This window comes from Oppia nitens, unplaced genomic scaffold (genome assembly GCF_028296485.1).
Source record: "Oppia nitens isolate AA-2021 unplaced genomic scaffold, nextdenovo-longstitch-racon4-pilon3 scaffold1_pilon_pilon_pilon, whole genome shotgun sequence".
Lineage (NCBI taxonomy): Eukaryota > Metazoa > Arthropoda > Arachnida > Sarcoptiformes > Oppiidae > Oppia > Oppia nitens.
In genome coordinates, this window is record NW_026533199.1 from 5,350,491 (window position 1) to 5,372,040 (window position 21,550).

At 22.1% G+C, this 21,550-nt stretch overlaps 1 protein-coding gene across 1 annotated transcript; it reads left to right on the forward strand.

The window, feature by feature from the left end:
* Positions 1-1,476: 1,476 nt before the first annotated feature.
* Positions 1,477-21,340, forward strand: LOC128966343 (uncharacterized). Its single transcript, XM_054313191.1, has 19 exons — positions 1,477-2,135; positions 3,340-3,449; positions 6,009-6,224; positions 6,897-7,122; positions 7,757-8,127; positions 9,313-9,555; positions 10,173-10,690; positions 11,209-11,350; positions 11,409-11,948; positions 13,283-13,534; positions 14,904-15,029; positions 17,720-17,920; positions 18,114-18,678; positions 18,786-18,993; positions 19,050-19,576; positions 19,639-19,963; positions 20,061-20,752; positions 20,825-20,932; positions 21,264-21,340. The coding sequence occupies exons 1-19, from the start codon at positions 1,477-1,479 to the stop codon at positions 21,313-21,315; spliced, it is 6,081 nt and encodes a 2,026-aa protein (XP_054169166.1). The 3' UTR covers positions 21,316-21,340.
* The last annotated feature ends 210 nt before the right edge of the window (positions 21,341-21,550 follow it).

Here is a 21,550-nt window from a genome sequence, read left to right on the forward strand (position 1 = left end):
CATTATACTAAACAATACTTATTATATACAATAATAAAATATAAACAATTGATTATAGCTTAGATAATTTATATGGTATAATATTTTACTCTATCGTTTGAGTTATTTAACATATTTTGCATTTCATTTGATTTCCTTATTATTAATTATTACTGTATTAACGAATATTATTCATATTATCATTTCATTACATTTCCATATAATAATATTCTCTACTAATAATACTATTACTAATACTAATAGTAATATTACTACAAATATGTAATGTTGGTCACACTTTTGCTTGATGTGATTATAAATACTCTACATTATTAATGCATATAACTTCATGATATTAATATACAGTTGATATGAATATATAATACAATATATTTTGGTATATTTGAAATTTGTAGTCAAATAAAATTCTAGTGTTAAATATAAGTTTTTAACGTTAGAAATAATATTTATAAATTGTAAAAACTAAATCATTTTTCAATTTTTGTTATAACATATTTTCTGGGATTTAGTTTTTATTTTACAATTTGAAAACTTTAATAAAAATAAACTCTTTTTCGATTATATTTTTATAAACTATTATAGAGTAAAAGTAATCTCTCAGTCACTCATTGATTGGCATAAAAATAAAATGTTAATAATATATTTTCAATAAATGTATCAATATTTCAATATATGATGCAATTAAACATTTAAATTAAAATACTTATTTATAAAATCAAAATTATAGTAATATTGTTTTTGTTTAATATTAAAATGTAAAAAATTTCAATACTATGTGACATGTTTTATGAAAGATCGTAAACATAGTGATTGATAACGATTAACAACAAATTATGCAAATTGTAAAACACTTTATAAAAGTTTGTTTATAAGTGTAAATAAAATATAAGTCAATTTCATCATTTAGTGTAAAAATTATATTTTTGAAACTTTCTGTGAAGTTTCTTCATTAACAAAAAAATATCATTATAGCCAAAATGAATATAAATATAAATTATGTTAAAATTAATGCAAAGTAAGGTGTATAAATAATAGTATTATTATATGTATTTTATTTTATAAAAAAATTTAATATAATTTTTAAGCATTTCAGTGTATATTATTTAACCTATTATAGTGTGAGAAATATGCAAATGTCTTAAAACCTTGTTTTTATTTTTTATCCAAATTTATATATACACTGTAATAGTATAATAAATAGTATATACAGGTATATATATATATAATTTATATATACAGCATGTACAGTATATTTATATTTATTGAAACTAAAGTAATTTTTATGTGAAATATACTGTATATATTATACAYAAAAAATTACTTTAATTTCAATAAATATAAATATACTGTATATCTGTATATATATTCAACAAAATTTATAAAATTATTAAACATATTATTAACAGCATAATAATTGCTTTTATTTTTAGTGTTGTCAATATATATGGCTATATATTAAAGATAGAGTTTGTAAGGATGTGTCAAAATGTAACTCTTATAGCAAACAATAGCCGACAACAGTATTGTTCAACAAATTATTATTTATCGAGTTATTCAAAAACAAGTGATATGTGTTTTGTGCAAATTGTGACACAAAGTGATAATAATAACAATAACGGTGTGATTACAATGAATGTGACAAAACTAATAACATCAGAGTATTTGCCAAAAATAGGAGCAAAATCTTGTAAACAACACTTCATTGAACTATTGGTTGACAAACAAGTGATCTATAATTTGTGTGGAAATTGGAGTCAAACTGATCTCTTAACTATTCCTCCAATTATTACATCTGCCAACACATCAGTTATTGTCAAGATTTATGCCTATAATTATAATCAACACATCACTGACTGGTCATTGCTTAACAACACTTCACTGGGCTTTTGTCTAACATATGAAAGACAATTGGAAAGCCCTAAAATCTGGTGCCAAACATCAATGRGATGGCTAAACACAAGTGACTATTGCTATAAAGTATTTTACAATAAGAAGACATGGTTTGAAGCACAGGAAGTATGCAAACAACTTGATCTGAATGGCAGTCTTGTATCGATTACATCAAATCAATTACAAAAACTTTTAGATGACTATCTTATTGATCAGCAAATCCATCAAAACTTTAACAATAACAGGTAATTATTTAATATTTTATTAATTATGTTTTAAAAACACATTTTTATATATCAAATGCATCAATTGCTAACATAATATCTAGCGATTAGACTTTAATTTATTTAGACATGAATTGCAGGCCTTGTATTTAATATTAGATTAACGTTAAGTTTAATAAAATTTATGTTTATCTTTGTGTTGGAGAGTGATCTCTATGGATACCATCACTTATATGAAGACCTGGCAATGGGTGGATGTCATACATTGTCATCATATTTACTAAATTATCATTTTTTGCAATTTATTATAATAATAGTTAAAATTATTTATCAAATAAAATTTTTTGTCATAATATTTATTACATGCATTTATTCACATTTTATAATAAACTAGTGTTTTAAATATAATTGATTTTATGCACACCATTGGCTTGAAATCTAATTAACAGCAAAAATAGGTAAACTCTTTTGATATATAAGAAAGCAGACAATACTCATGAGATATATCCATAAAATATATCAGACAAAAGCTCACAACTTATTTAATCTTATGTTACAATATTTTAATATATAAATACAAGGCATATAAAATAAAATTAATTTTAATTAAATTAATAGATTTTATGTTTTTATTTACATTGCTTAAAATGTTTAATTATTATATAACATAATTAGCGAACAATAGTCTTTGTTAATATAATTAATAATTATAAAATTTTTTAATTAAAAAACAATTTTTAATGTTTTAATAATAGTTCATTAATTTTAATATAAAATGTTTTTAAATGTTAAAAATTATTGATTAATATTTAATAAAATAGATTAAAATAAAAAATATATTTTAATATTCCAGAAGATTATTATTTAATTTTCTAATATTTTTAACATTTTTGAATTTTTAATAGTCATATGCTTTATAACAGTTTGAAACAAAGTTTTTGACTAATCATATGTCTTAATGCAAATAAATGCTTGAATTGAGTTTTAATTCAAAGTTGTGATCATTGCGTGAGTTTTTATAGACTACAAAATATGTATAAAATCCATAAATTATTTTGAAATGTAATTTTTATTATATATTATTCAATGCATTTGAAAAATAATTTTTATATAGTATTAGTAAATTTATGAATTTTTTGGAGCATTTAAATCTAAATACTTTTCTTATGTGTTTTTTTAAATATTATATATAAAAATTATTATTATTATTGCTTTTACATTACAGCACATCAAACTTAAACATTGAAAGTGATTATGCATTTTGGATCGGAGGCACCGATACGTTGTTTGAAAATAACTATCAATGGGTTGACGGAAATGATTTTCAATATACAAGTAAGTTATTTAAAAAATCTATTTATATAATAATTATATACAAAAATCTTACATATTTTAATAATAACTTTAACATTATGTTTTTATTAAAACAAAGCTGTTAATTTTAAAAATTATTTAACAATTTTAGGATACTTTTACTATATGATAGGTAAAATATACCATTTAATTAACAATATCAACGTTTAATAATTTTTTCTTATGTTTTAAAATTATAATTATGATTTCGTAAGAATAAAATATTATATATAAATAAAAGATATCTTTAGATTATTACTATTAAATTATTTCAATATATTTAAATTATTATTTATCATATATATTTTATTTTCACAAATTAATTAATTATGTATAAACTTTATGTAATTTACATTTTTTGGTTGTTGTTACAAATTTTGACAAATTGACAAATTTTCTAAATATATTTTTTAATTTAAATTATCTAAAAAAGTCTAAGATATTCTTTAAATGTAAAATTTAAATTAACTATAAAAATTTATAAATTTTTATGTAATAAAATAGTTATTCAATATTTTTATATTATTAATAAAATAATAGATTAATTAGTAGATGTTGTTTTAAAAAGTTTATTAAAACATAATAAAAAACACACAAATTGGCACAATATTTACATATTAATTAAATATCGTTAACTTATTTTTGTTATCATATGTTTGTAAAAAGAATTAAAATGCTAGAAATATAATATATTTTTAAAAATAATTAAAAATTTATTAAAATAAATGTTATATTCTAATTATGCAGTTATATATTTATTTTAATTATGCAATAAACGTATAAAGATATTTTAATTTAATTAAATTTTATTTTGTTAATTTACATTATTTGGAAATTTATTATATATTTACAAAACATTTGAAATTTATAAGTTTTTATGTAAATACATAAAATGAATACTAATGTTATTTATGAGATATGTTTCATATTGTATATATTTAATAAAATTTTTTGAAATTGGTGATACTTATTTTAAAACATTATGCAAACATATAAACATTTTGTACTCTATATACAGTAGTATATATAAATTTATATATTAAAATTAAAATGATTTTTTAATATAAATAATTTTATAAATGATTCTTTAAAATATCAGAAAATGTTTATTTCAGATTTTTTTTAATTATAAATTTCATATAAATATAAAATATCACAAAATAGAAGAATTAATTAGTTACGTATTAAGTAGTAATAAACAAAAGCTCAATAATTTAGATAATTTCATTTAAATTTTTCATAAAAAAGTATAATTATCATAAATTTATTTAAATTAGTTATTTGTTTAATATCTAAAGATTAAAATGCAGTTTTTTAAAATAACAAATTTTTTATAATTAAAACTACATGTTTAATAAAATTAATATATACAAAAACATATTTATTATATTATAGATATTAATGATTAGTAAAAATAATATGCTAAACAATTATGTAATTAATATTTAATTAAAATAGTTTTAATTTGTAAGATATTTTGTGACTATTTCTACAAAATATTTTATACAATCTATGGGTCGAGAGGACAACTCTCAGTTACATAATGTGTGATACAAATATAATTAATATTATTAACTATTTTATTATATTATCATTAGAAATGTGCAAATAGAAATTTCTCAATAATAAACTATAAAATTTTAGTTTATTAGTATACTATGGGATCACCATATCTATAGCTATTGTAAATTATAAATTACTGATCCAATACATACTGTGTAAAACTCAACTAAAATAAGATTTAAAAATTAGCTGTAAAATTATCATGTATATAAAATATATAAATTAAAGATATTAATAAACTACTGTATGTCTTTTATTATTGTTTAGCATAATTACTGTATAATTTAATAATAAATTAAATAATTAAATATAATTTTTGTTAATTAAATTTTACTCTTTATTTTGTATTAAAACTAACTAATATGGTAATAACACTTTTATTTTTATTATTTATTTGATAATTAATATATACTTTAATAATATTTATTATAATTATTAATAATCATAATCAATATTTTAATGAGAAATTAAACAATAATTTAGAAAAATTATATTTTGAGAAATTAAATTTATCAGAAAATTATTTAATTTATAATTTATGTTTATAACGCATTATTTTGTTAACAATAATGATGGACAATACTATACTATTTAGAAATAAATAATAAAACTACATTTTATCAGATATTTTTAATGTTTTTATAAATAAATATAAAATTCAAGTGTCGTTTAATTCATATAAAAAAGTGATGAATAACTATATATTTTTATAATAATTTAAGTAAAATATAAAGCTATCAATAAAGGGYGTGTTGTCATTAAACTGTTGTTCACGTATTAATTCAAGGTTCATGAAATAAATTTGCTAAACATTTTTAACTAAATTAATTAATTAATATAATTATTGTTATCTATTTATTATGAATAATATATTGAATTATCAGATAAAATATTTATCTATAATTTGCTTTAAAAAAAACGTTTAAATAGATGATTAATAAATGTTAAATTTGAGACTATTTATTACAAAATTGATAGATTGGTTTCCCGGTTGGCCAGTGGACAGTACAGGTCGGGAGACATACGGTGCACAACCCAGTGATGACGGATTTTCTCAACAAAATTGTATTGAAATACGGAATCAATTCTTTATGCGAACAAATAAAGGGATGCAAAACACACACTCTTTCTATTGGAATGACATATCATGTGATGTTCGCAATCCTTTCATCTGTCAAATACCTAAACTAAAAGGTATTATAAGACATAACTATCACTATATATATATTGCTATTAATTATTTAAAATTAATTTTTGTACATAATTTAACTTACAAAAGTAAATTATTTTAAATTATTTTTTGAACAATAAACTTAATTGCAATTTATTTAATTAAAATATAATATTTAAGAAATTACAATAATTATATGTATAGTAGAGTACATTATTTGTTTATTCAATAATATACTGTACATATCAATCATATAAAATAAATGGTCAAATCATTTTTAGCAAACAAATCATTAATATTAATCTAATGATTAAATTGTTTTGAAAAACATATAAATAATAATAGTTAAGACATACGGTATTATGATAATCAATAAATTATAGTTATGTTGTTTAGTGTAGTTATTGTGTAGAAAATTATATTGTTTTAGTTTTGTGTTTACTTTTTTAGTACAATTTCTGACTAAAATTTTACAGAATTTTGTAAATTAATTGATTATTTGATTACTGTAAAGCAAAAAACAAATATAATTATGTTTAGTTTATGAGATATTTATATAAATTATATTAAAATAGATTAAATAATTTTCATTTGAAAGTTATTTGTATTACTTTATATATAAATGAATTTTTGAATAATTTATAATTCAATTACATTTTTCTTTATTTACATATACTATGCTATTTGTACCATAGATGATGATAAATTAGATAAATTAAGTTTAACTGAATCAATACGTGAGCCGTTATGCAATAAGGACATAGTGTTGACATCGTACTACCCGTGGGAAGTCATAAGCTCACCTAACTATCCCTTTCTGTATCCAAATAATCTCAATTGTACTGTTAGAGTGTCAGCAATGACTAACAGTGCCATTGAAGTACTGTTTACTGATTTCCTAATAGAAGACGGAGGAAAAAGGTATGCATTTATTATTAATATATATTTTGCCTATTTTTACATTTCAATGTTGTTTAATATATTAGCAAATGTTTTTCAAAAGTCTAAATGTTAAAAGTTATAATAAATTATTTTCATTTACTAATCTATAAAATTTATATGGAAAAACATTATTCAGTAAATCCATAAACGGTATAAAATAAAAATATTATTGACAAATATTTACATTAATACAGTATAATATATTTGATATTATACCGGTGTTATATTTATATTTACAGTACTATAATATATACTGTAGTACAATGTATAATGTTTTGCTTAAACGAGTGATATTTAGTAAATATTATTTACACTAAAATAGCACTAAATTTTTAAATTAATTGAACATTTAATGTTATATAATTTTTTTTAAACATACTATATTTTAAAATACAAATACATTTGTATGATATAATACAATATAATTTATACTAGTGTATAATAGTATAATTAATCAATTAAATGTAGTTAGTTTACAACTAATATAATTCTATTATAAAAACACATTAAATTATTTTATTTTTATTATATTAAAAATTTTATGATTATATTTACATATCTTATATGATAATAAATATTTAAATAAATAAACTTTTAATTGTTTAATAAATAGTTGTTTATATGACTACATAACAATTGAAGACTCTATGACTGTACATAAGTATTGCGGGGATTGGACTGAAAAAATCAAATTACTTCGTGTGTTAAGTGATAGTAATCTGACGATTCATATGTTTACCGACGGCTCACATACTCAGCGAGGATTTCGGGCTGAGCTCAGACTCATTGATAAAAGACATGAATTAGAGACAACTTTATGTGATAATCAACTGTTTCGACATTCAAATGGCAAATGTTATCTCATAACTTCATATCCATCTGTTTCGTGGCCAACCGCTCATCGTATTTGTCACGACATTAAGTCACAGCTTATAAACATCAATAGTATTACTGATGATAAATCTCTTATAAATCTTTTAATAAGTAAGTCATAGATTTACTACAATTTTACAATCTTTTGAATTTTTATTTAAGTTATAGTTATTTATAAAAATAATTAATTAATTTAATTAAATTACATTTACTAAAATTTTTGGTCTAAGTTTAACAAATTTACATTAATTTTAATATATAAATAACAATATATTATTTTAAATATTATGTACGTTAAGAGTTTTAATAAATTTTAATAAATACTTATTTTTATAGTTATATAGTTAGTTCAAAGATAATTCAATTTTAAAAATTGTTTTACTTAATTGATGAATGCTCTCTATATAAACATAAAAGTGTTATTGTATTAACATTTTATAATAAAATTTAGTGTTACAAAACATACTGTAGTTTTCTAAAAATGAGTTTTTGTTTAAAATTTAATAATAAACTTTAATTTAATATATTTTATTATACAGAATATACTATATATATATATATTGTGTTACTAACATAATTGTTAATACTGTTTACAAAATTGAATTGTACCAAATATTTTTATTAAGTAATCTATTATTTTTTATATATAATTTGTGCTATAGTTAGACACATAAAATACTAGATAACAAATGTATGATAAATTGGTTTAATAAATTAGAATTTTGATATAGGCTAATTTTATTTTTATGATAAATTATATTATTTAACACTTAACACTATTTTTTTGTTACAGTATTTGTTTATACATAATATATTAAAATGTTGTGAATGTAATATTAATTTGATATTAATTTAATCCATTTATTTACATTTTAATTAGACTAATGAAAAGGACATTGTTTTTGAAAATTAAAAAAATATTTCAATTAATATTCTCATTTCAATAGCGTTTAGTGTTTAAGAGTAAATTCATACGAAGTACTATATATTTTTGGTGTAGTGTTAAATGGATTTATTAAAAGTTAATTTATTACTATTATTATTTAGATTTGCTTCACAAGACTGGGTAAATGCAACTAATAATTTATATCTATATTTATATTTACAATCAAAATAAATAAATAAACAATTTTACACCCATTTTGCGCCCCTCTTAATATGTTTTAACCCCCACTCAATTTTTGTAGAACCTCCATATATTACATCGAATTTATTTGAATATAATAATTAATTTAAAATTTATTCAATTGATAAGTAAAATGATATATTATTAATACGATATTTTTAATTGAAAAGACAATTCATATACAGAAAGAGGTGCAGATTTATTGCGAGCCAACCGTACCTTTTGGTTAAATAATGACAATATTATTCGTGAAGAAGTAGACTCATGGGTTGGTCACAACATTAACGAAGTGGACAATGAGTCCAATACTTGTGTTGCTGTTGTCATAGACAAGTACGGCACCAATAAATTGCATTATAAGAGCATTGGTTGTAACAGTGCGGCCGGTTATGTGTGCGTCAAACATGCATTTGGTATGACATTTGAATGCAAATTATAGAAAAATATATTTTAAAAATATTATTAAAAGTAATATTAAAAATAATATTAAAAGTAATATTAACAATTTGCACTATTCATTATAGATATGTACTATACTTGTTAGCACTATTTTTTCCATAATTTTATTTAAATTTTCAATAGTTAAATATTTATTTTTTTTATGTTTATTATGTTTAATAAAAATGTTTTTGTGTATATAATAAAGATATCACCATTAATATAGATTAATGTGAATGATTATTTAATATTAAAGTATAGTAATTTTACATATAAGGAGAATTGATATTTTTACTATTAATATAATGATTAATGAATAAAATATTATTTAACAGACAATAAAAACTATAATAATAATTTATAAATTATTTCAACTATAGTAAGCTTCAGTTCAGTATATTATATAAATATTATTATTCTTTTTAATGTAATAAAATTATTAAGATTATTTTAGCAATATAAAGTTTCATATTATTAGACAATATTATTAATTATAGAGTAGACAATTTATTTAAATAGTTTACTTTTGGTATTTAAATTTAAATATTTTAATAATTAACTAATTAACTGTTAGTATTTGTTAAACTTTCAGAATTAAAAATAACCGAAAACACGACTGAATATAATTCACTGGAGGGTACACTATATTCATCAAATTATCCCAATTATTATTTCAATGATATGTTTTATACGACAAATGTATTGCTAAACTTAACAAATGCTGCTATAATAGTATGGTTTGACACCATTGACATCGAGTGGCAAAAGGATTGTCTTTACGATTATTTAACAATAGGTGACTCCAATCAAAAGTGGAGACAAATTTGTGGCCAAATCACAGATCGCAATGAGTTATTCAATGAGACATTCATTTCGATGTCAAATAGCATTTCCATAACTTTTAAGTCAGACTTTTCCAATCGCGGACACGGATTCAAACTTCATTGGAAAGCATTTGCTCTCAATTGGTGTGATATCAATGAGACTGTTATCCATGAAAAGGATGTTAAACAACAAACCGATTACTATATTGATAGTCCTGGTTATCCAATATTAAATATACCTCAACTCAATTGTACCGTAAATATTATTGCTAAAAGCAACAAAAAAGTAAGTTTCATTAAAACACAAAATTTTTAATAAAATTTTTAATTTTATTTTAATACTTTTACTATAATTTAATAATGTTTGACAATATTATAAATCATATGATAATATTAATGTACAAATGTACTGTAGTTTGATTATTTTTGCTGTTTACTGATTTTTTTATTAGGCAATATTTCACGCAATAAAATATTTATATTCAAAAAACAATTACTGAGAAATTTGTGAATATAATAAATACTATACATTAATGCATTATTCATATAATATTTTTATTCATTGAAAGTTAAACATTAATTAGATATTTATTCAATAATTAGCATTAAATGAAATTTAGTGAAATTTAGTGAATCACAATTCATAAGTTGTAACTTTAACTTTACATAAAAACTATTTTAATCGTCAAATTAGTGTTCATTTTCTGGAAATCATAAAATATTATTCAGAATGTTATTAAAAGTATTAAACAAAATATTTTTTAAAATTTTTAAATATATTTTTTAATGTTTCTATTTCTATAGGTTTTACTAACTGTAGTTGACTTTGATTTGACTGATTTGGGCGAAGAATTTTGCAAATATGACATTAATTTGAGTATAAATTTGGGACAAACAAAGACTATACAATTGTGTGGTTCACTCAATGCCAGGAATATTCTCATAGGTATTAAGTTTGTGTTGATTTTTCAAGACTTTTTAAAAAAATATTTATTCAATAATAGGCCAACAATTTATATCATACGATAATAGTCTTAAAATACATTATACAACTTCTTCTTCACTCAATTCATTGCAATCAAAGAGAGGATTTAGATTTAGTTATAGTTTTGTGGACAGAAAAACAAAGGTTTTGTCATTGATTTGGTTGCCATTGAATCAGTTGGGAAAAGTGACAAATTTTAACTATCCTCACGAGTGTCCAAATGACTATTACATGTATCTTAAAACTGAGATCAGCCATCAAATAGAGCTACGTCTGCCTCGACTTACATATATGAAGATCAATGACGGCGTCCACTGCGAGTTAACCACAGATCAGCTCATACTTCATGTAATCGATCCGTTTGGTGACATACGTCTAACACCAGCCAACCCAACGATTTGGTCGGTTTGTAGTGAATCGAGTGAACCGTTTAAGACATTCTCAACGTTGCGCTCGACTGAAACCAAAGTCATTAAATCAAAGTTTAATGTTTTACATATTAGACCCGCAAACAAAATACAGCGAAACTCTTTCATGTTTTACTATAAAATCAAAAAAGGTTTGTTTCTAGAGATGGGCAAATAGAAAGTTTCTAATAAATTTCCATAAGAAAGTTTCTATAAAATTTCTCAGGAATAAATTTGTATTTAACTTTAAAGTTATACTATGGGATCCCCATATTTATAGCTATTGTACAGTAATATCATACTATATTAATGAGACATAATACATATGTAATATATAACGTTAGATAACATTCTATATATTATATTATGTAATACATCATTATACAAAATGGGATACCTATATAAAAAATTATTATAATTATAATTATTTTATAATAATTAGTTTTGTAAAATTTTATTAATTTTATTATATATTATACATTTTAATATAATTAAATAAATTAATTTTTTACTTTAATTAATAATTAAAATACTACTAATAATATTTAATTGCTTGTAAAAACAATGTATTACAAGATAACAAATATTTAGATAACAAAATTAACCATGGGGATCCCATAGATAGAAATTTCTTTTAGAAACATTATAAAAATTTCTCTATTATTTTATAAATTTCTCACTATTTGTTTCACTCCTTTTTACTTTCATTTAACACACTTTCCAAATGTTAACATACAGTAGCTATAGATACAGTAGTTTACAGTATATATCAATTTCATTTATTCAACTTATAAACTATTTAATATTTTATTATAATAATTTAACTTTGAAATTATATATTTTATGTCTAAATCTTATGAGAATTTAGCCTTTATTACTGCATATAATACAGTTTATTATTACGTTTATTAAAAATAGTACTATTTTTGTTGAATTTAATAAAATTTTAGTATAATATATATAACAGCGAAAAAAGCCACAAAATTAAAGAATAGGAAACATAGAAATGCTATGATATCATAATATTTTCTCCTTTTATAACATTTATTACACACACACACACACACACACACACACACACACACACACACACACACACACACACACACACACACACACACACACACACACACACACACACATCTTTATTGATATATGTTTATTACAGTATATCTTAATAATATTTTTTCTGCTGTTGAGACAAACAATAAAATAAGGAGTTTAGAAGTCTTTTAAATTAAATGTTTAAATTTTAAACAACAAAATATTTGACTAAAAATAATTTGCTATTTGGTTACGATTTCACATAATATGATTTTATTATATGTTTAATAGTTTTATTGTTTAAATAATAAAATTAAACGATGTTAACTATTTACCTATTGTAAACTTTAAACTTTTAAAAAACAAAACAAATATTTAATATTATTAGCATTTTACTATTTAGTTTAATTTAATATTTTTTTATTAAATAATTATTTTCCAGATCTATTATTTTTTAATCAATCAATACATTTGACTCAAAAGCTACCACTAAATACTTGTGAATATAAGCCATGTATTAATAACGGTTACTGTATTGTCAATGAACGCAATGAAAGCTATTGTAAATGCAGTGACTTATGGACCGGAATATTCTGTCACTTGACTCCATGCGATCGCAAGCCATGTGGTAATCACGGAATCTGTGAACTTAATAAAGACTCTTCAGATGGTTATGTATGTCATTGTGACTCTGGTATGTCATTTCATTTATACCGTTTAATTCAGACCATCAAAACAGTCAAAACATTATAACATATTTTTAGAAAAATACAAAACATTTTTAAAAATTTTTGTTGTATATGATTAACATTTTATGTCACTACTAAATATTTGTCTAAAATGCAATGTTAACAATGATTGGTATGCCATATTGTAAATTTATATACAGTGCTATAATACTATAAAAGATAATATAAAAAATAATTGCTCAAAATTTTTAAATATTTGATATATAAAATATTTTATCCAATAAACTAAACTATTTCAAATGTTATATCAAATAACAAAATAGTTTTTTTTAATAATATCATTTAATATAAAATATAATGTGACTTAAACCCACACATACATTTACAATGATATAATATATCTACACACGTAAACACACCATTTTTATATCAAAATTTTATAGTAAATGACTTATATTTTCATGTTTATTAAACATATTGTATGACTGAACAATAGTAAAATTTATGTGACAATTATATTAAAGCCCAAAAATTTAAACCACATATCTGTAGAAAATAAATGCCAAACAATTTTTAAATTATTTGCATTACATACAAAATAAGCCAAATAAATATCGTTAGATATTTGTATTACAATAAATAAGTTTTTATATTAGAATTCATATATTAATATTTGCAGTATAATATAATAAATACAGTATATATAATAATTATTATATTTTTATATTTTTTAATGCATTGAAATACTGTATTGATTGATAAATTTTATATAATTTTTATATATAGTAAGTATATACCAAAATATATATTGAAATATACGATGAAAATATAATATATATTGTGTTATTTTGTAATATTTAATTATTTACAAAATCACATAAATTCTAATAATAAACGAATTAGATATACAAATTAGCTATAGATATACTTAAAAATTAGATTACAAATAGAAAAACTAATTTAATAATAATAAAATTAAAGTATTTTTTATCCTTTATATGATAATTATATTGTAGTATAATTTACTTATTTTGATTATAATGTATTTATTTTGTAGTTTTGTAGTTGTCAGGACATAACTATCATAAGTTAGATGATTACTATTTAATTAGATTGTAATAATAGTGAGTTTAAAATAAATTTTATATCAATTTTATGGTACATTTATTTGAATAAAATAAAATATTTATAGTATTTATAGATTTTAATTAATATTAATTATATAATTAATAGTAAATACTGTAAATGATTATAAATACTAAATTGTATATTCAATATATTATATTGTTTATTAACTGTTATTACATTAATTATATATAATATACAAGAAAATTGTTAATATTGCTAATGTTTTTGTGTGTTATTATATAATAGGTTATATAGGAAGTCATTGTGAGAATACAATCAGTGTTTGTAGTAAAAGTAATCCGTGTGGAGACCGAGGATCCTGTTCTCTAATTAATGGACAAACACAATGCAAATGCTATCCATGGTATGAAGGTATGTATGTATTATGAGATCCCATTCCTTTAATTTATCTTATTTTATCGTAATATTTGATTAAACTATTTTTTATTTTTTTAGCTATATTTCATGATTATTAGCTAACATTCATTTGTGTAATACATAAAAAAAAACAAATTAACATTAATAAGCAAACTTTATGCTTAATTTGATTGGTTTTTTATCAATGATTTTATAAGTGTACAAAATATATGTAAAACATTTGCCAAAAGTTTTACAGCATTTACTTTTTTTAAGCTCACAAATCAATTAAAACTTATTATAATTTAAAAAGAATCATTTTATTTAATTAGAAATTTTTTAATTATAAATAATTTTTAATACAATTTATTTTAATTGTTGTAGTCGTAAGCACAGGCATATCAAGGCATAAAAGGTATGGTAAATGCTATACATTATATAGGGATTTGAGACAATTGATTGACCCATAAAATAGTCGGCAGTTATTTGAAATGTAATAAACTTATAGAAAGTTAATATTTGCTATTTTTGGCAAAAATATTGTATTTAAATCTATTCGTTAATTAAATCATTGCTAAGTTTTAGAGAAATCTTTCTAAATATAAAGTATTTTCAAATATAAAGTATTTATACTTTACACACATTTTATTTATTGTAGTTTATTAACAAATTTACATATTATTAGCCGAAAATGTATTTCTTAATTAGAGATATAAATGTAATAATATGTTTGTTGTTAAATCATTTAATACAACTTTTATCATAATTTTAATAATTATTGTTTGATATAATTAGTTTAATTAAAATTTATTCATTACTTGAAATTCTAATTATCTATAAAATTAATAATTTAGTATTTCTATAATTATTTATTTAACATTTCTATTTTGTGTAATAACTTATGTGTATTTATTACTATGAAAGAAAATGTGTAATCATTAGGAGAGAGAGAAAGAAAGAAAGAAAGAGAGAGAGAGAGAGAGAGAGAGAGAGACTCAAGAAAAAACACTGAATTTAGTTGATTAGAGAAGAATGTAATTTATAAAGATTTTGATGTTAAGAATCCAATTATTTTTTGTAAATTATTTAATATTCTGTATATATTTTTGAATATAATTCTTGAAAGTTAATACAACTTTTTTTATGTATAATATTATATAATATAAGTCATTATCATATAAATGGTTAACCATAAAATAACATTAATATATAAAATATCTTACATAAAAATATGTTATGAATAATATAAATAAGACTAGAATTGTGTGATAAATACAACTGTTTGTATTTGAAATAAATTTTCATTTGATTTGTAACTCACATAAAACGTTAGACAGGCTTTCATTTTGATATGTGATGAGAAAATATGAGAAAGTTTCGTATAAAATTTCTCTCAAGAGATTTATATATTATTATTTTTATAAAATGGTATTTCCAATTGGTCACTGTTATGAAATTTCAGTTATAAATTTATTAAATATTATTTTTAATAAAATTATTAAACTACTTTTTAAAAATTAAATTCAATAATAAATAGGTTAATATTTTATTTAGTTAAAACTAGATTATATGTAAAATTATAATCTTTAAATTAATAATTAGAACTGTATTTTGAAAATTTCTAAAAAATTTTCAACAAAAATTATTTTACTCATATCTGTTATATAACTAAACATCTAATTCATTGTTAGTTATGGATTCAATGGTCCAATAAATTAATTTACTCTAACAATTGCCAAATGAACAAACATATTATTATTAATAACAAATGTATTTTATTATTTATGTTTTCTAACAAAGAAAATATATTGTATTCATATTATAAAACTAAGAATCTTATATTGTATTACATAAATAAATAATTATTTACAAGATATGCTACAATAAATTATATTATAACGATGTTATTTTTTTAATTTAATTAAAAACTATTTTATTAACTATTTTTAATTAATTTTTACGTTACAGCAAATTAAATAATTTAATTATTTTGTAGTTTAGACTTCAATTATATATTATTTTTTGTTTAAATTGTAAAACATTTAATTATATCTATATTGAATTTTTATTTTTACAGCTTATAATTATAAAAAATAATATTATTTTATTTTATGTGTATTTTGGAATATTAATAAATAAAATAATCTGTAAATCTATTATATAATATTTGAAGAAATTGTGAATTAGATAATTTGAAATGTATTTCGATTTAATCTCATTGTAAATATTATATAATAAAGGTTTAGTCCTATAGATACCAAATACTTTAATGTTTACCTGTGAGACATCAAACTTAATGTTTAAATTATTTAAGATATGAAATTATTAATAAAAACAAATAACACATAACACAACTTAAAATATATATTTTTGACTTTTAATGTTTAACGAGTTAATACAATATACTTATGTTTGAAATAAATAATTCATGAGATTTTTATAATGTTAGTCTAGTCTCGTCTTTTTAAAAAATTTGAATGATATGATACCAGTGTTTCATTTAATCTATTTTATTAGACTTTCTGAAAAATGTTTAAAAATTCATATTTTCTTTATGTATTTCAAAATTTATTAAATAAAGTATTTGTTAAATTAATCTAATATTTACATAATTTACTATATTATACATTTTTATATTATAATCTGTATAATATATAGTATAGTATATATAATTAAATGGGAATTAATATTTTTGTCTGTTTTAGGCACTTATTGCGATAGATTTGCATTTAAAATACAATACAAACCATTGAGCAAAAAGATGATGGAAGAGCCCTTCTGGTTGGGTCTGATGTGTGTCGGGACAGTCCTGGCATTGCTTTCCATTGTTTACTGCATTAAGAAAAAGTTTGCCGAAAGAATTGAAGCATTTTTTGCTGAAGAGATTGAAAAAAGCAAATCCAACTGTAAGTCTTCAAGTCTTTTGTATTATTATATAATTTATAAATTGTTTCAAATATGATTGAATAAACATTATTTCATTAATTTATAATAATATATATATTTTAGCCATATTTTATAATACAGATACAAATTTTAGTATATAATAGAAAATATTAATAAATATTAACGAATGCTTTTATTATTGTAAACAATTAGTTAGTATTCCTCGATATAGTCTTCAATCCAATGTTGGAGTTAATGTCAACGTAAGTCCAATTAATTTAAGTCCAATTCATCGGTCGAGATCAACATTAATGACACGTTTTAAGAAATATAAGAGACGTCACTCTAATATGAATCACTTTTCCGATCCCGAAGCCGGTGCTTGTGATCAGTTAAGTGACGCCGAAAGTGGTATTTATAATCCAATACCGAGTTTCATAAGACACGCGTCGTCGGCAAAAGATGACGTGTCTGAAGAAAAACATGAACTCAATACCACTCGTATACTCCAATCACTCGTCAGTACATCAAATTCTGCAAAAAATCGTCGGTTAAGTCTCGATGAGTTCATTCAAAACAATAGACATCTTAGATTACATCGATTAATGCAACAAAACATAGACCAGAGTCAGTCCGATGTCTCCCTTTCCGACGGTGAGTCGAGTTTCATTAGTTCAGCCAAAAGTCCGACCTCATCGCCCGGCAGAAGATCACCTGTTAATTTGATGCGACAATTCAGTGCCATATCTGAAGCATCACAAGAAGATCAGTACTCCAGGTATGAGTGAAAAGTAGACAATAAATAAATGTGTTTATATACTGTATATGTCTTTAATATCTATAAATCTAAAAATTATTGTTTTTATTTATATGTTATTTATAAAGAGTTACATCAAGAAATAATACACTACCGGATGATTCATCTTCAGATAGTCTCAGTTTTTTACATAACTCTCCGGTTATGAAACAGGAGAGCGAAACGGAAATACTTCTCAATGATATACAAAGTATTCAACAGTCGTCTCAATTGTCACATCATTTGTATGATAGAGAAAGTCCTCAGCCGTCATCATCAGGATATATGATGAGACATGTATTAAAATATTTTAATTTATATAAAACATTAATTAATTAATTTATTAAATATAGGATAAGTTAGGATCGACTACTTCATCAACCAGTAGTGGTGCCAGTACTCCAAACCGATTTTTCCCGCCGGCCATCACTGTAACCAACGCATCAATAGAGCACTACTATGATAGTGATGTCAATTGTAGTCCTCATCCTTCACTAATTAATAGGTCTTCATATGATAGCAATGGTATGTGTGAACTCATGGTTCCGGTACAGACTGTGCGTCGGTTATCTGAACCGTCACCCAAAGCCATGACTGATGGTAAACGATCTCCCAGTCCGAGCTCACAGTCTTGTTGTTCGCCAATGATTAAGAAAACAATTGAGTCGACTAAAGGCAGAAAGTTTTCGTTGGAAATGATTCCCAGAATTCAAATTAATACAGAAGTCGCCGGAGATACTAATACTACACCCAATCCATGCAAAAAAACAATCAATTATTTGAATCCAATGGTAATCAATGCCGCCAGTGATAGGACTATATCGGAGTCTAATTTAAGCACTTCGGGTTATTCCTCTTTTTCGAGTCCAGGCATTTCCAGGTATTTAATGAAAAAATATTGTTTAATTAATTAACAAAATTTGATAACAAATGTTTCTATAGATGTAATTCTTCGAGTCCTTTCCCAGAAGAGATAGGAGGTGTCAATGCAGAGTTGACTACAATAGTAATACCAGATGTACCACAACTCGACTTTAAGCATAATTCAGACTTTCAGCCGAGTTATGGCAACTTTCTGTCGATACCTGTCTTTACATTTCCTGTAAAGGAATCTAAAAACAAAACAAAGTCACCGACAAGTAATAAACCGGATGTCATTTGTCCACAAATCAAGATATCTCCCGCAGAATCTGATGAACGACTCGACATATATAACCAAATACTAGATGATGAGGGAATTGACTGCGGAATTGAATTCATAGCAAAAGTTTGTTAAGTTTTAAAATTATTTTAATGAATATACAATATATTGTAATAATTGTATTAATATTTTTAATGAACTCTTTTATTATTTTATAACTAAGGAATCAAAAGAAAATAAAAAATATATATCAATAGAGATGCAGTCGAGACCCGTCTCGTTATTTTCAGGATTTAATGATAACCGAGACACAAAACGACAGAAGAAGTTGATCCTATCACCGACCCATTCATTAGAAGAGTTTAATATGGATAGTATGAGAAAGACTGATACATTGAGAACACCAAAAATTAGACGCAACCCTTCGTGGCCGGCGGTCATCATATCACCCAACAGTACATCTTCGTCTGAATACGAAGAAAACAAAAACAAAAATAAAAAATCAATTAAAAGGACAACATATTTGACAACTAAAGTGAAAAAATTGCACAAAAAACGTCTTAAATCGAAATCAAAACAACGACTGCAAAGTAGTCTTTCAGTTGGAAGTTATGCCGTCAGTGATAACTGTCTGTCGACCAGATCTAGTGGTAGACAATGGTTTCAAACATCATCTCATTCTTCATCCACGGAATCATTTTTATCGACCAATGAAGACGACAATACAGTCATTTCAGGACTAAAGTCTCGAAAGAATAACTCATCACAAAGTCTTTGCGATAGATTGTCAGTCTGTGATATCAATACATTCAATACTAATACTGATAATCAGTATTTATCATTAAGATCTCAAAAACATACCATCGCTTCCATATCTGACAGCGCTTTAGATAAATCCAATAAATCAATTAATAGGTATTAATTAACATATAATTGCCATTAATTTTATATCAATTGTCTTAACTTTTCAACAATTTCTTCAATAAGTCTTGAGACGACTCATCTGTCAAAACCAGTCAGCAGTTCATTAGAGTCGAGGAAACGCTGCAAACGGACAATACATAAGCAGAAGGCTATGCAAGAGGACGACTACATGTCTGTCCAAAATGTTTTACGATAATCAGTAGATCCATAAAACAGGATTTAAAATTACCATTTTTTACATAAATAAAATGACAGTTCAAATATCTATTAATAGTTAATAAGAAAGTCTAACAAATTCGTCAAAAGTAATCTATTAATTAATTATTTAATTTTTATATTAAAATGATATATCTATACTAACTTATAGTATACTGTATTATCATTTGAATCTAAATTAAATTAAATTGGAATTAAAGCTAGAAAAATGAAATTTATCTATTTTATGGATATACTGATCATTATTCAGTTTTTTATTAATTGTAATTTTTATTTAATTCAACAGTTATGACAAGTTCTTAGAGAAACAAAAACTTTTAGAGAGAAGTTTTCAGTGATATTATTAAAAGATATTTCACATTTGGCACAGCATTTAACACAACTTTTTTAAATTTTAAAAATTACTATAAATATATTGTCTTTTAATATATTGAATCTCATTATTGAAAATGTAATTTAAGCTTATTTTTAAGTAAAATTTAAATATTCAACAAACTTACTAATAAAAATTTCAATTATTCCAATTTATAATTTATATTTTATTACTTAATTTGACTATTAAAATGCTCATTA